The sequence below is a fragment of the Felis catus genome, chromosome D4 (assembly GCF_018350175.1).
Source record: "Felis catus isolate Fca126 chromosome D4, F.catus_Fca126_mat1.0, whole genome shotgun sequence".
Classification (NCBI taxonomy): Eukaryota; Metazoa; Chordata; class Mammalia; order Carnivora; family Felidae; genus Felis; species Felis catus.
Genome location: NC_058380.1, coordinates 14,346,639 through 14,364,150, shown reverse-complemented (window position 1 = coordinate 14,364,150; position 17,512 = coordinate 14,346,639). Strand labels below are relative to the sequence as shown.

Sequence of the window (17,512 nt, the reverse complement as noted above, 5' to 3'; positions counted from 1 at the left end):
ATAAAGTTCTAACAATCCAAATGGATTAGGAAAAAGTTTCAGGTTTTCTTTTGGCTTCAATTTTATTTTTAAGGTTTAAAATAATTTAAAGAAAGTCCTTCTTGGTTAGGTTCATCAGAAGCTTCAAGGAAATTAGAATGTTTTCATTTCTATGGATGTGTTGTTTCATACGGAGGAGTCCTGGGGTGAGCCAATCCTTAAGTATTCAAATTGCTAATTCAGGGATAAAACTGTATTTACAGAACTGTTAAATGTTAAAATTTACATGTAAAATAGGCTTGACAATAGGATATCCTGTTTTGGAAGCTGGAGTCAAAAGATCCCAGAATCTACATTCTCTAACCCACTGAGTCCCCAAAACAGTGACTCTTAACACTGACTCGAACACCTGCATAGCTTATTAAAATGCAGATGTATGGGTTACAGCCATTATTTACATACTCAGAATCTTGGGGATGGGTCCCAAGAATCTGTTAAGCTCTTCAAGAAATTCTTATGCACATTACCACTTGAGAACTCTTGACCAGATAAAAGTAATATGGCCTAGACGTGGGGCTTTGCCAGGGTTCCTACTGATGGCTGAGACCCTAATGGCCGATTCAAAGAAAAGAAGGAATTCTATTGCTGAAAGCAATTATGCTCTTTTCAAATTTAAATCCATTCTGAAAAACAGTCAGGTTTTATTAGGCTAATAACTCCGTGACTATAAATAGACCCATCTTTTAAGGAGACACACAAGTTTAAAATGTTTCCTTTCTATAAATGTGAAATGTTTGTGCAAATGTAATATAAATTTATACACTTACACTTACAACCTTCCAGTTTCCCTTGCACGTAAGTACCTTTGTGTGCCTTCTCTTTCAAATCTCTTAATCCAGGCTGTAGGAGTAGAATAAAAGATGGTCTGAAAGTAATTGAGTTTCTGCATTTTTTTTTTCACCTCAAGACTGCATTTGTGTAACCAAAGAATGTTGATTTTAAGAATGAAGGGTTTTGATATTATTTTAATGATAAGAGACACACATTCCAAGCTGCTATAAAATTTGTGAAGTATTTTGAAACATCTTTTAAAATGGCTGAAAATGACTTAATCACTCCTGAGTGTATTTTCTTATAAAATACACAGTAAAGAAAAACTTTAAATTTAACCTAAATACAAATTTTACCTATTTTCCCTTGAAAATGGCTCTATTTTAAATATTTTGTGAGCCCAACACTAAAAGAACTTCAGAGATGTTAAAATAAGGGTTTTGCCTTCTTTTTACTTCTCCATGGAATATAATTCCCAGAAACATTCAAACAATCTTGACCATGCATATATCACAATTAAGCATTTCAGTGGAAACCACGGTCAAAAACACAGGTCACTCTATAAACCATGTTTACTGACAAAGGAGACAGTAGTATACTTAAAAAAAAAAAAAAGTTGCCATACTTACTTTTTTACAATGAAAGACACAAAAGGAAAGAATAAATAATTAAAAGCTAAAATATATAGTACATATTTAAGGGTGAAAATCAGGGCAAAATTTGAAGTTTTCGAAGAACTGCTACAAATACTATTTTGAAAACAGCGCTGACTTGGGAAGCAGGAGACCTAGACTCTAGCCCAGCTCTGACATGCCCTTGTCATATAATCTTTGAAAGTCACTTTGAGTCTCATTCTTCATAATGGATACTAAAACTACTGACACCTTAGCATGAACAAAGAGAGGGGCACCAAATTGTACTAGTAATCACTCTATTTGTAAACTCCTAAAACTCAGTTAAAAAAACAAAAATAAAAACTCAGTCTTGTTTAGTGACATTGTTGTGATATTCACATGATTTTTTATATTGTATAATAAAACATACCAACGTTCGGAAGATCGGTATAACTGAGTGGAATAATATTTTCCAAATTCATTATGTTACAAAATCACACGTAGGGATGGGGGCACCTGGCTGGCTCAGTGGGCAGAACATGTGACTCTTGATAGGATTTCTACAATTATCTTGAAAAAGCTATTAAAATGTACTTTTAATCCTTTTAAGATGTACTCTTTCCTTTTTCTTCTACTAGCCAGAAGAAATTTGTAAAAATGTATAACAATGCCACTTGTCTCACTAATATTTTTGTTTCAAAAGTTATTTTTCATAAAAATTATTAATCCTTAATGGGCACATGTTGTTTATATTCATATTATTTATTAAATAATTATTTTAAAAATTCGAGTTCTCATAGCTAACACAATAAATCTTAATAAATACAACCCATATAAACCAAGCTTTCTCAGGTCCTGAGTAATTTTTAAGAGTTACAGAGGGGTCCTGAAACAAAAGGTTTCAGAACCACTGATCTAGACAAGAAATACCAAGGGAAAAAGAATTGAGCTTATATTTCTAGTACCTGCTAGAAGTAAAAGGCTTATTTTACCTTGCCACAACTTCTCTAGGATTGCTTTCATTTCCTGGTTATATTATTACACATTAACCTTTATCATAATTCAGCTCCACTTGTAATACCCTGACATGTGATGCCTAGGTGCTTTCATAAACAATGAGCTATGGTACTCCACCCTTAGTGTACCAATCATAGAAACTTAACATTGACAGAATTCCATAAAGCCACACCTCCTGCCGTGACTCTAAGTAATCTGCTACGTAGAAAGTTTCTGAAACTATATTAAGGAATTACATCATATGATATAATTAGAAAATGCTTTTAAGGAAACAGTATCTTCAAATTCTAAGAATTTCGAGTAGAAAAAGTTACAATTCACTTCCTGGTGTCCCTAAATGATGTGTTTGAAAATAAGTGCGGGGGCGCCTGAGTGGCTAAGTTGGTGAAGCACCCAACTTCGGCTAAGGTCATGATGTCAACAGTTAATGAGTTCGAACCCTGGCATCAGGCTCTCTGCTGTCAGTGCAGGGCCTCCTTCAGATCCTTGGTTGGTCTCCCTCTCTCTCTCTGTCCCTCCCCAACTTGCACTCTCTCTGTCTCTCTCTCAAAAATAAAAAAAATTTAAAAACTAAAAATAAAAAATAAGTGGAGAGATTCTACTACCTCTTCCCACCAACGTAGATTTGATTAGAACAATGCTTTTTTTTTTTAATTTGAGAGAGAGCACATCAACAGGGGAGAGGGGCAGAGGGAGGGAGTGGGGGGACAGAGAAAGAGACAGAGACAGAGAGACAAAGAGAGAGAGAGAGAGAGAGAGAGAGAGAGAGAGAGAGAGAGAGAGAGAGAATCTTAAGCAGGCTCCACAGTCAGAAGCTCCACTGACCTGAGCCAAAACCATGAGGAGGAGGTTCAATTGACTGAGCCACCCAGGGGCCCCTAAATTTGCTTCAAACAATTCTTAGAAGAGTACAAAGCATTCACCCTCTGACCAAGAGTAAATTTAGAAAAAAAGAGATAATGGACATTATTACACTTTAGAGCAGGCACTTTTCCATCAAAGTTTGCTGTATCAATCAATATTAATGTCAAAAAGTAGGTTTCATGAACAGGTGAACAACTGATGACAGTCATGAAAACTCTCCACTTGACATTTAAATATTAAGGACCGAGGTTCTGGGCAAGAATAAAGCCAGGGTTTATAGTCACCATACACTTCGATATCCCATGAAAAGCAACCTGTGACCAAAACTCCACTCTAGGACATTTTAATACTCCAGGAATGTGGTTCCACAACTCTCATATCACTGATTAACCATCAGAGCCTCAACCTATTATAAGAAATGCTGGAGCTGAAGAATAGAAGCAAAGAACCCTAACTATATAGCTAATTGTCACACATTGATAACATGAAGGGACTGATAATACTGTAGTATGTAACAATGTTTAGTCTTTTTTAGATTTTATTTATTTATTTTTTTTTAACTAAACTTCACTCCCAAGGTGGGGCTTGAACCCTGAGATCAGAGTTGAATGGCTCTACCCACTGAGCCAGTCAGCCACCCCTATGTTTTGTTTTGTTTTGTTTTGTTTTGTTTTGTTTTGTTTTGTTTTGTTTTTCTTTAAGTAATCTCTATGCCCAATGTGGGGCTGGAACTCACAATCCCAAGCCTGAGTCTCACACTCCTCTGACTGAGTGTGAACGAGCCAGCTGTCCCTGAACAAATGACAATCTATGTGGAACCCAAAGACAATACTACATACAGAGATAGCTTGACATTATCCACATTATCTGTCAAAGGGAACATGGGATTCTTGTTCATTTTCCCTCCATTCTCTGGTGACTTCCTCACAGGGTTTCCTATAAGCATGGTTTACAGGACTCTTTTACCTTTAATTCCTATCTTTTCTAGATCTATCTCTCCTGTTTTCATTTTATTATTCCTCTGCAGTCTCACTGTGTATCTCTCACCTTTTACTTATAACTAGCCTTCTCACAATCTGCCCAAGAATTATTTGTGGGCCTGTCTGTCCTAATAGATCAAAAACTCCCTGGTGTTGGAGATTCATTTCGGTATCTTCTAGAGTATATAGCCCAGTGCCTTACATGTGAAAGGTGCTATTTAAAAAAAAAACTGCAAACAAATGTTGGCAAAGATACAGAGAAAATGGAATCCTTGGGCACTGTTAGTAAGACTGTAAAATGGTGCAATCACTATTAAAAAAAAGTATGAAGATTAAAATAATTAAATTAGACCATGAAAAATAGAACTACCAAATGATCCAGCAATCCCACTTGAAAGCAGCGTCTGGAAGAGGTATTTGCATGTTAAGGCTCATAGCAGTATTCACAACAGCCAAGAGGTAGAAGCAACTTAAGTGTCCGTCAACAGGTGAATGAAAAACAAAATGTAGTGATATACACACATACACCAACATTCAATGGAATATTACCCAGCCTTAAAAAAGAAGGGAATTCTGTCTCATGTTGTAACAAGGAGCCTGGAGAACACTACGCAGAGATAAGCCAGTCACAAAAGGACAAACACTGTTATGATTCCATGTATACGAAGTATTTCAAGTAGTCCAATTCACAGCGACAGAAACTAGAAGGATGGCTACCAAGAGCCAAAGGAGCGGGGCCGGAGAGGGGGGAAAGAGGATCATTGTTTAATAGGTGTAGAGTTCAAACTTGCAAGACGAAATGTTTTGGATATCTGCTGCACAGCAGTGGGAACACGCTTCACGCCACTGAGCTGTGCGCTCACAAATGGTTAAAACAGTAAATTTTACGTTATTTGTTTTTTACACCACCACAAAAATAGACAGACAGATAGATAGATAACTTTAAAAAGAACAGCCCTGCTGTACAAGATTATCTTGAAGGTCTTAGTTTGGCTAATTTGGTCAGAAAAAAAGCTTGGTGGCAAAGAGGAAGCAAGCATATGGTGAGAGGAGCAAGCCAACAGGGTGGCTTGACCCGCCTAGGAGCCTCTCCTCCTCCCCTCTTTCCCCCAAACAGGGTTACTTTTCGTTTTCTCCCACAGTTTAGAGAACCTCATCCCCACCCCCACTCCCTCACCCACTACAGGAGCCATACAAAAGCAGAACTTCCTGGGGACAAAACTCCACTTAGCCTCCTGCTGCTGGAGACTCAACTCCTCCTGGCAGGAGCCCTTGAAACATTTATGTGAAATAAGCCTTTTTTAAAATACTAGTTTATCCAAACTCTGGGCCAAGGAACACATTTGAGTAGAGGTGACATAGAGGAGAATTCACTTATTTAATGCAATGAAATATGAAGAGTTAAGGGCTACAGTGAGGCAATAAATCTTAAAAGTTATCAATTAGATAATTTCTGCTAAAAACCTAGATGTGAGAACCAGGGGTAGTGACTTCCATTTAAAAGCAAACAGCGTTTTAAGCACCCACGTGTCCTGAAACTTTTAGACCAAGACATCCCTAGAGCAATGCTGGGTGCAAGGCATGTTACACCCATTCTTCCCCTCACTTAAAATATTTTTTAGGACGAAATACACTTTTAAAATATTTGATTTTTAAGGAATCGCTACACCCAAATCTTCTAGTCAGACAATCAAAAACGACTCCATACATTGCCAAATATCCCCTGGGGGGTAAAATCCTCCCCTCCCGGTTGAGAACTGCTAATACAGAGGACTTAGTCCACTTCTTTTTTTTTTTTAATTTTTTTTTAATGTTTATCTTTATTTTTGACAGAGAGAGACAGAGCATGAGAGGGGGAGAGGCAGAGAGAGAGGGGGAGACACAGAATGTGAAGCAGGCTCCAGACTCTGAGCTGGCAGCACAGAGCCTGACGTGGGGCTTGAACTCATGAACCATGAGATCACAACCCGAGCCGAAGTCAGATGCTTGACTGACTGAGCCACCCAGGCGCCCCATAAGTCAGTCCACTTCTAAAGTCAGACCCCAATTTGTTGTGGCCTGTTGCTGTTTTATACCAGCTTCTCCCGTCTCTTCGGTTACTATGGTAACATTAAACATAAGCTCACACTATATTCTTGGTAAACTTTTCTGTTATGAAGAGAAAAGAGGCAGGCTACAGATTCTAACAGAAATATGGGTATTTACCTATAACGCTTCTAAATTAATAGCTGAAAAAGGCTTCTTGGTTACTTGAAACACAAGGTGTAAGAAGTTTCTAGATACTGGGGCGCCTGGGTAGCTCAGTCGGTGAGCGTCCGACTTCAGCTCAGGTCATGATCTCACGGTTGGTGAGTTCAAGCCCCATGTCGGGCTCTGTGCTGACAGCTCGGAGCCTGGAGCCTGCTTTGGATTCTGTGTCTCCCTCTCTCTCTCTGTTCCTCCCCCGCTCACACTCTGTCTCTCTCTCAAAAATAAATAAACATTAAAAAAAAAAATTAAAAAAAAAAAAAAAGAAGAAGTTTCTAGATACTAACATAGGCTTTTCAGTGCCTGAACATAAAATCTATTTGTCTAGATGCCTGGCTGGCCCACTTAATAGAGCATGCAATTTCTGATCTCAGGGTCCTGAGTTCAAGCCCCACGTTGGATATAGAGCTTACTTAAAAATAAATGAATGAATGAATGAATGAATGAGTAAATAAAGTTTTATATGTTGTATTCAGCAGTGGATAACATCCATAAACAAGATAGGTAACTATAAAAATTAATACAGCTTTGGGCTCAGATGAAGGGAAAAGGACTTTTTGAATGAATAATACAAGAATGAGAAATCACTGTAGAACAGGACAACATGGCTTTGGAATGGAATCAATTTGCATTTGAATCTGAACTTTCTGATCTTGGGTAAAACGTTTAATCCCTCTGAGCCCAGAAAATAGGAGGGAAAAAAAAGCGCCTCTTTTGTTTCTTATCTTGAGGAAGGGAATAGTCTTTTACCTATCTGTATTTCCACTATACCTGGAAAATAATGTCAAGAAATGAATTTTAAGTAAAAAATGTCAAGACTCCTTTCTTCTTTAAGAAATCATTTAATATTTGTAAGACCTCTTGCCCTTCCAATAAGTCAGCTCCACACCAAGGTTATTTAAAGGATTCATGAATGACTTGGGACTGACCAGGCATGGTAATGAATAGGTTTCTTTTTCAAAAGTCAAAAACAGGGCCCTTGAACAATGAGGTTTTATACAAAAAGATTTAGACTCGTCCTCATCCACAATTCTTACATTTGTAAGTAATCTTTAAGCCTAATAAGAATTCTACCATTTGGGTATCACGGGAGATGTTGGTTATAGCACCATAGAAGCCCTCCACCAGAGAGGAGCAGGTACTGGCCTTAAGATCAAAATACAAGCCAAAAGGAGTGGGGGATCCTTCCACAGAATCGCCTTAATCTCCGATTGGCATAAAACAGGGTGGTGGTTAATCTTAGCTCTTTTACAGAGAAGAAAAGCTGTGAAAAGCTGAGCATTCTCTTTATGAGCCTTTCACTTTATTTCTATAAAGACCTGAAGATCTGAGCATTCAATGATAGTTAAAATTACCTTACATCAAAGGGTAGTACCAGTATGTTAACATCACACTAACGGGCAACCTGCATTTTTATCCCCTCATCCCACTCCCCTCCAGCAAATACACAGTTTCAACTCTTCCCTCTTCTAGCTCTGGTGAGGACATCTAGTCTTTTCTGAAAAGTCTGGAGGAACAGCCCAGGGTCGTTTTCAGTAATTAGGAGAAACTGTCATAAAGAACATGCTTATAAAAGTCCCATAGCATATCACCTCACTGAAAAGGAAAAGGAAACATGAAACATTTTCTGCCAAGTACAAATATAATACAATTTTTGTTTCCATCGTCAAAATAGATAACCTGGAGGAGTTTAGATGTCTAACTCTTTTTGGGGTCTAAAATTTGGGGTTACATACCATGGGCAATGGAAATTTGCTAACTGTGTGTGGTTTTGGTAATTTACAAGTATAATGAATGAGATCAAAGGGCTTCGATTTTCCCAAAATTCAGAACACTACTTCATTCCAAAAGAGATGTCACCTATAAATAGCCTCCCTCTTCTTAAATTTTATGTTTGGTTGAACTTTTCCCTATGTACATCATTTGGTTACATAATCTGTGGCAAGAGACAGCTAGACAAGGAATATTCAACACTTTAACCAATGACAATGTTCAGGGTGCTGGAAAATGAATCTTTCCACAAAAGACACATCCAGTGTCAAAGAAAACCTCTTATATAGATCCTGACAAAGGACAAATTTAATGTCTAAGTGAGATCAACTTGAACAAAACATTCAAAATTTCTAAACAAGTTATGTTACCATGAGTACCTTTCATCAGTGGACTTAAGTCACTTACAATGTTGGTAAAGCGTTAATATGCAGAGAAAGCCACGTGGATATAGGTTAGTTATACTTTCTACGACACTCCCAATCCTGGGTTGGAGTCAGAAGGCTAGGCTTTCCAAAATGCCTAATGTGTCATGTGTTTGGTGTAATCTGAAATTCAAGATGTTCTGGGCCAGGCTGGTGACTTCCTAAGGAACATGTTCAGACCTTGTTTTAACTAGCAGTTTCTTAGTCTCTTATAAGTAATCATTTGTTCTACATTAGCTTGGGCTTCTTTATTCCTAAAGATCTTCCATTAGGCTTAAATGTCTTGTTATCTGTAATCAGGTATTTACACAGTAATATGTTTCCTTTATTTTGCACTCATCATTAGCTATTCTGTGGCTAACCCCATCTGCCTTAGGGTGATGTGGAACAGCAACTCCTGAGGTCCTCTTAGCCTTCATCTCCTGACCCACCTGAAGTTTCTCAAAGGGCTCTGGGTCACTGTACTTACTACCTAGGTAATGACAACATTATCATGAGTTTCCTTCACTTCAATGACTCCAAGACAGGCCAGAATTGCTAACCTTTGGGTCTAGGTGTCCAAATCCAACCATTCTTTTTTTTTCTTTTCCTTTTTTTTTTTTTTTAAGATTTTTTTTTTTTTAAATTTAAATTTACTTAAGTAATTCCTATACCCAACTTGGGGCTCAAACTCATGACCCCAAGATCAATAGTCACATGCTCTTCTGAATGAGCCAACCAGACGCTCAAAGTTACACCAACACTTAGAAATCACTTTTTTTTAAGATTTTTTTTTTTAAAAGTAATCTCTACAACCCAATGTGCGGCTCAAACTCACAAGCCTAAGATAAAGAGTTGCATGCTCCATCGACTGAGCCAGCCAAGTGCTTCTAGAAAGCTACAAATCTCATAGTAAGCCTATAAACTAAAACTACATGGTTTATAGCACAACCAGCTATAGAGAACACAGTAGAAAACACAGCTAATTCATTCATGGAAATTTAGCATTGGATAGTACAAACAGTTGCCAATTTCTCTACTGCTAATTTGGGCCAATTAGCATAAAACTCATCGGATTTGCTTAAAAGTATCTTCTTTTGTAAGGAAATGCTAAAGAACATGAGGAAAAGACCGAAGAAGAGGAGAGAGAAACTCACGTATCTAATGAAAAGGGGGTCAATTACACCCATGAACGACTTGGGTGTTCTGCTCTCAAAGAGTAAACAGGAAAAAAAATCTAAATAGCTGAAGTCAGACTATCCTACCTAAAGGCTTTTACCTCTCAGTATTAAAAGGAGTATTTTATGCAAAATAAATTGCCCCAACTAAAACATTCAAAAATGTTAAATATTCTCAAGAAAACAATAGCTTGAGCCCTCCATACTTCAGGTAACACTTCTTCCCATAAAGGAAAAAGAAATGAATACATTGAAGGAACATACAACTACTGAATAGCTAAAAGAAAAATAAAGCAACAAGGAGCAAACGTGTTTCAAAGATCTACTATATAGACTACTAAATTAAAACTCACAGTATATGTGTAAAAAAACTACTGCACATACTAATGTTAATTTTTATATTTAAAATAATCACTTTTCTCTTTTAAGCAGCAATTATCCCCCAGTATGATTCTTACTCAGTTGAGCTAAAGGATATAAGGGAGCAGCACCAGGATGTACATAGGCTGATAAAAGAGAATCCCAGAATTATAGAAAAAGGGTAAGGTACTGAGGGATGAGAAACAAAGTCCAGTACCTTTTCATTTGCACCCAAATCTTCAAAGAAATGAAACCATAGGTTATCAGTCTAGCAATTTATTTGATACTTGATCTAAACCATTTCAGTAATCTTCATGGATAGAATTAAAAGGTCACACCCCTGGGACGCCTGGGTGGCTCAGTCAGTTAAGCATCTGACTTTGGCTCAGGTCATGATCTTGCGGTTTGTGAGTTTGAGCCCACACTCCCCCACTTGTGCTCTGTCTATCTCTGTCTATCCAAAATAAATAAACATAAAAAAAATTTTAAGAAAAAAAGGACACCCTCCCCCCGCCCCCCCGCCCGGGTGACAGATGGAAGCTACACTTGTGATCACAGCATAATGTATAAACTTGAGGAATCACCGTGTTGTACACCTGAAACTAACGTAACATTGTGAGTCAGCTATACTCAAAACGTAAAAATAAAAACAAAAACATCAGACTCCTTTCAAGACTTTGGTCAACTTTGGTAAAGATGATCCACAATAAATATTATTACCTGGTTAATGGGAGACAGAATTTTGCAAAACCAACTCTCTCCTCTCTTCCCTAACCCATCTTTTATGAACAAGAACCCATAAAAATGATACATTATTTATAGGAGAATGGGGTGGACAAGGATGAATCCACTTTATAAAGCAGGAATAAACTATGATACATATATTATTGGTAATTAAGAAATATAACTCACCATTTTTTAGGCTTTGACAATGGTTTATATTTGCTGTATTTTACACGCCATTCAAGAACTTCTTTACAGCGCTGACAAACTCCATCATGAAGCTTTGCATTAATTTTCTTAAAAACAAACAGAAAAACAAATTAAAAATTTCACTTGTGAGCCAGCATTGCAAACCCATGAAAAAGGCACATGAGAAATTTAAGTTTTTTTTTAAATAGTAACCTATGGAGCGCCTGGGTGGCTCAGTCAGGTAAGCCTCCAACTTCAGCTCAGGTCATGATCTCGCAGTCCATGAGTTCGAGCCCTAACTTGGGCTCTGTGTTGACAGCTCAGAGCCTGGAGCCTGCGTGGGATTCTGTGTCTCCCTCCCTCTGTGCCCCTCCCCTGCTCACTCTCTGCTTCTCTCTCAAAAATAAATATACATTAATAAATGAATCAATTAATTAATAATAAAATAGTAACCTAAATTTAATCGGTGTAATATTTTAAGATACAATATGTGTATATTTTTTTACACTATGTATTTTTACATGCATTACTCAAGTTGGTTCTTTTACAAAGGCAAAGATTCTTAATGAGGTGGAGCTCAGAATTAACCTTTTGGCAGGAGTATATGTTTTTAGATTTGAGAGAGAGAGAGCGCAGGGGAGGGGCTGAGAGAGAAGGAGAGAGAGAGAGAATACCAAGCAGACTCCGCAATGTCAGGACAGAGTCTGATGCAGGGTTTGAACCCATGAACTGCGAGATCAATGACCTGAGCCAAAATCAAAACTTGGCAGCTTAACTGACTAAGCCACCCAGGCACCCCGGCAGGACTATTTTACAAAGTCCTCCCCATTGATTCTGATGTGTGCAAGTGTGTGTGTGTGTGTGTGTGTGTGTGTGTGTGTGTGTGTGTGTGTGTGTGTTGAATGTTTATTTATTTACTTTTCAGAGAGAGACAGAAAGAATGCAAGCAAGGGGCAGAAAGAGAGGGAGACATAGAATCTGAAGCAGGTTCTGTGCTGATGGCGGGTCTCAAACTCACAAACCGTGAGACCATGACCTGAGCTGTAGCCAGATGCTGAACCAATGGAGCTACCCAGGCTCCCCCTGATGTGTACAAATGTTAAAACTCAAATTTGTACAGACAGGATATGTGCATTTTACTGCGTGTAGGTTATATTCAATAAAAATATAATAATAAAAACCTAATTCATATTTTAAGCCTACTGTTTCCAACAATTCGAACTTTACCACTGAGAAACAAGAAAATACGCTGAGAAATTATAGTCCCAAATTGTCAACCTGGAGGCATGTGAGCAGAGACCAGGATACCTGAGAAAGGAGTGTCAGGGAGAAGCAGCTTGAAGCAAAAGCGTACTTAGTCTTCAACTGTAATTCTGTATTCTCACAGAAAGAAAAAATGTTTTAGAAAACTGATTTCTAATCTGATTCCTTCAGAATAGAAAATAAATGTGTGCTGGGAATATCTGTGGTGGGAAAAGGGCTTTATGAGGGGGAAAACCCCATTTTTATTAGGGTTTTCTTCTCAAAATGTGTTGGGAAATTAGGAGGATGAAAAAAATTTTAATGTGTCATGTGTTCTCCCCACTCGTTTTATATTTTATAATATATTCGTGTGATTCAGGACCTAGACTCTATATTCTCACTAAGTCCTCTGAGAATTCTCTATCTTACTTTGGCTCTGCAGGCCTGGTCTCTGCCTATTGTTGAAACAATGAGAAGAGGTCATTTTATCTTTTCTTTGCTTCCTTTGTTTCCTTTTTTAATTTCTCAAGAGGAGACAGAAAAGCATCACAAAAGATGCAGAGTCTTTGGGAGGTTATCTGATGCTGAGTCTTTAAAGTTCTACATAAGAAGGTAAAATAATTTGACAAAACATTTACTCAAAGAGAAAATATTTCAAGGGTATGTTCAAAAATCATAAATTAAGCTGTGAATACGTTTTGTTTGATTTTACTTCTGTGGTAAAAAACATATTCTGTTACTTATGAATTGTGTGTTGGGTATTCCTTTCTCCCCAACCTAGATGTAGAGTCCCTGGAAAAACAAATTATGGTGGCACCTGGGTGGCTCAGGTCATGATCTCTCAGCTAGTGGGTTTCAGCCCTGCGTCAGGCTCTGTGCTGACAGCTCGGAGTCTGGAGCCTGCTTCGGATTCTGTGTCTCCCTCTCTCTCTGCCTCTAACACACTCGCATTCTGTCTCTCTCAAAAATAAATAAACATTAAAAAAAAATTTTTAAAGAAAAAGAAAAACAAATTCTGCATGAGGCTGTATTCTTCGCTTATTGTGGTCTGTTACCTGTTTCCAAAAAGAAGAAAATCTGTGTCCAATACTAAACTCTTCTTAATCAAACTCGATACTTAGCTGTCCCACATAAGGCTTGCTAAGGAATACCCAGAACTAAAGTTTACATCTCATCATTTGCTCTCACTGCCCTCTGGTGCCTGGAATTTCTTACTAAAAGCATTACTTATGGCGGGGGGGGGGGGGGGGGGGGGGGGCGGGCAGGATGATGCCTGAGTGGTTCAGTTGGTAAGCAACCAACTTCGGCTCAGGTCATGATCTCATGGTTTGTGAGTTCAAGCCCCGCATCAGGCTCTGTGCTGACAGCTTGGAGCCTGGAGCCTGCTTCTGATTCTTGTGTCTCCCTCTCTGACCATCCCCTGCTCTCTCTCTCTCTTTCTCATTCTCTCTCTCTCTCAAAAATAAACACTAAAAAAATTTTTTTAAAGCATTACTTGTATTTGCCCAACTCTAAGAGTCATGGGAACAAGCTAATGACTTGAATTATGACTATAATATGAATGTGACAGGAGCTTTCTAGCTAGAATATTCTTAGAATGCAAAACATTTTGTTATTGTAATTTTATTATATATAACACACTCTGCTTGTTAATCAGGGAGCATTATTTAGTTTCTTGTTTGTTTCTGTATCCAATTTCTGACCAGTTCATCTTGATTTACAAAGCTGCACATAGCTGGGCAACTGGTTTCTTCAGGGTGGATCGGACAGTAGAACAAAACAGGTCTTTGTGGAAACTTGTCCTGTGAGGGATGTGTGAAGCAGTGTAAATGGAGATGTGGTAGAGAGTTCACATGACTAACAGGCACTACTACAAAATTAAACTTGATTTTCACGTGTTAAGAAATGAATGAAAGAATACAAATGCATGGTACTTTCACTTAAAAATAGTTGCAAAAAGAGAGAAAATTACGTACTTCTGTTTTACCATATTTTGGCAAACCAGAAAAAGTCAAATCCAGAGATTTGAGCAATGAAAGCTAATCCTAGTTCTAGGAACCATTCTGCCTGGAGCAAAGATGGCGATCTTACCTTACTCACACCTATGTTTACAACTAACCCTGTTTTGGCAATTAATTTTAGCATATCCCTCCTGGTAGAAATCATAGGTTATTAAGGTTCAGATTTATGCATGCCCAAATATAAAATCAAAACTTAGTTTTGTAAGTATAAAATCCTTTAAAGATAATTTTGTTTAACAAGCTACTTTCCAGATCTTTGAAGGAAGAAAACTTCATGAGATTCCACTGAACTTAGGTGGAACTTAGCTAAAGAAGAAAACCTTGTTTATCAACCTTTTTTTTTTTTAGTCAGAATAAATTTAAGGTGTATCAAAAGACACTAGTAAATGTTATTCCTGCAGTAAACATTCTATTGTCAGACAATGCATCTTTTGTAATACAATACAGCAATCTCAAGAAGAAATTAGATGAGGACATTACCACCCAAGAGGCAAACTGCAAATATAATATCTGTATCAACATGGTAATACTGAAAAATATTGTATAAAATATAAAGTGCCATTTAATAGAAGGAAGATACTATAATAGAGAAAGGAATTTGAATACCACTCAAGAATAAATAACTAATAACTTTCATTAGGATTTTTTTGTACATCATATTTCTTTAAGAAATGCTAAAGGTAGGGGTGCCTGGGTGGCTCAGTCCATTAAGGGTCCAGCTTTGGCTCAGGTCATGATGTTATGGCTCATGGGTTTGGGCCCTGCGTCGGGCTCTGTACTGACGGCTCAGAGCCTGGAGCCTGCTTCAGAGTCTGTCTCCCTCTCTCTGCCCCTCCCTTGCTCACGTGCTCTCTCTGTCTCTCTCCCTCATAAATAAATAAACATTAAAAAAATGTTTTTTAGTGTTAAAAAAAGAAATGCTAAAGGTAAACAATGGTATATTTTTCTTCCCTTCATTAATTAAAAAAAAAGAATTAAAAAACTATTTAAAAATTTTTTTTTTGTTTTTGTTTTTTTTTATTTATTTTTGAGACAGAGAGAGAGCATGAGCAGGGGAGGAGCAGAGAGAGAGGGAGAGACAGAATCTGAAGCGGGCTCCAGGCTCTGAGCTGTCAGCACAGAGTCTGACGCGGGGCTCGAACTCACGAACAGGAGAGATCATGACCTGAGCTGAAGTCAGACACTCAACCGACTGAGCCACCCAGACGCCCCAAAATCTAAATTATTAAAAAGAATAACAATTCTAACTGCTGCTGAAAATCCATTTCCATGAAATGGCCTTGTTCTTCCCTGGCATTACCCCGTCCTCCAAAATAAGGTTGTGGTGCTAATATAGTTACAACAGTATTACTCCAGAAAACAGGATTTTTATATCCTATTTATATTTAAAAGTATATATTTTTAAAATTTTCTATTAATACCCCTTAGACAGGATTAATAATCTCTAGATTTGGGAGCAAGAACTTATATGACTAATAATACTAACATAAAAATGTGTCTTTTAGGTTGTGACTTTCAAATCAAAAACTGTTTAAATCCTTTTAATAAATACGGCCAGGGGCGCCTGGGTGGCGCAGTGGGTTGGGCATCCGACTTCAGCCAGGTCACGATCTCACGGTCCGGGAGTTCGAGCCCCGCGTTGGGCTCTGGGCTGATGGCTCAGAGCCTGGAGCCTGTTTCCGATTCTGTGTCTCCCTCTCTCTCTGCCCCTCCCCTGTTCATGCTCTGTCTCTCTCTGTCCCAAAAATAAATAAACGTTGAAAAAAAAAATTTTTTTTTTAAATAAATACGGCCAGAACATTGTTGGGCATACAGTATCTTCAAAATAAACACAACCAAAAGTAGGTGAGGGAATCAAATTACAGGGAAAGTGAGGGTAGACAGGGAAGATGATGAAGCCGGTCAAGAGCACAGCTAGGAAGCGCACCATGAGTGATGGACCACAAGTGAGATCCAAGGTTTCTTAGCCAGAGCTTTCTAGCAGCCAGTAAAACATGAGCTCCACTCCCCTACCTGCTTCAATGTCTGTAAGATGCCAAAAACCCAATTTCTCGGAGGAAGCACAACTATTCTTGCTACTGAAACCCAAAGTCTGATCTTTCCCAAAAAGGAACTCATAGAAATAAGCCACGGTCTCAAAAACACCCTTACAAGATAAAGCGGTTCACAGAGCTGTTTTCTACCAGGGTTCTCAAAGTAGTCTGGTGTTACGTAACGTCAAACACAGTGAGGTAAAAGTTATTCTCAGGAGTGCAGATGCCTGATATCAATAGGATCTATAGGGATGCACTGCATATAATAAGGCCATCATAAATAGTATTTCTCTTAAATGAGTTCTAAAAACATTCACCTTTATTATGAAAAATTTCAAACATGCAGAAAATTTAAAATAGTAATGCATAGCCACATACACATTATCTAGAGACAATTATTAACGTTTTTAACCTGTTTTTGTGTGTATACTCTTTAAGTTGCAGACATCATGACCCTTTACCTCTTGACCATGATATATCCTACTTTCTCCTAATTAACCACACTGCTGTTACACTTCAGAAAAAATGAAAAAAACTCTCCAATGTCATTGAGTATAGCCAGTCTACCTTGAAATTTCCTCACCTGCCCCCTGCTACCTAAATCAGTATTCAAGTACTGTTTGGCTGTTCTCTCTCTTTTGTTCTAGAAGGATGTCCGTCTTTTATCCTCTTTTGCACTGACGTTTTTCAAAATTCCAGGCAAGCAAATTTGTCTGATTCTGGATTTATCTGATTCTTTATTCATGATGTAATTTAACTCATTGTTCTTTCTACCATATTTCCATAAAATGTAAGTTAGGTTTAAAGGCCTGGTTAGATCCAGGTTTAACAATTTTTTGATAATGCTGCTTCTGCACAATTCATATTACTCCCACCAGGAGACACAAAATATCCAGTTCTCATGGAGTCAGGGATATGAAATTGGACTTGGATAAAATGGTGACTGTCCTGAGCACTTCAAATTATAAAGATTAGTAACAATCTACGTGGTCATATCAATATACTGTTCCACAATAACATTTCATTTCATGGTTTTAGCACCCACTCAAGACCCTTTGCC

General features: G+C 37.9%; 1 protein-coding gene across 3 annotated transcripts in view; it reads right to left on the bottom strand.

The window, feature by feature from the left end:
• The window catches only part of CD4H9orf85 (chromosome D4 C9orf85 homolog), a 112,338-nt gene that overhangs the window by 63,563 nt on the left and 31,263 nt on the right, over positions 1–17,512 (bottom strand). For all 3 annotated transcript variants that reach the window (XM_045043849.1, XM_045043850.1, XM_003995404.6), the window contains exon 2: positions 11,157–11,263. In XM_045043849.1, the coding sequence (XP_044899784.1) occupies positions 11,157–11,263 (107 nt within the window). The remainder of the gene's footprint in view (positions 1–11,156; positions 11,264–17,512) is intronic.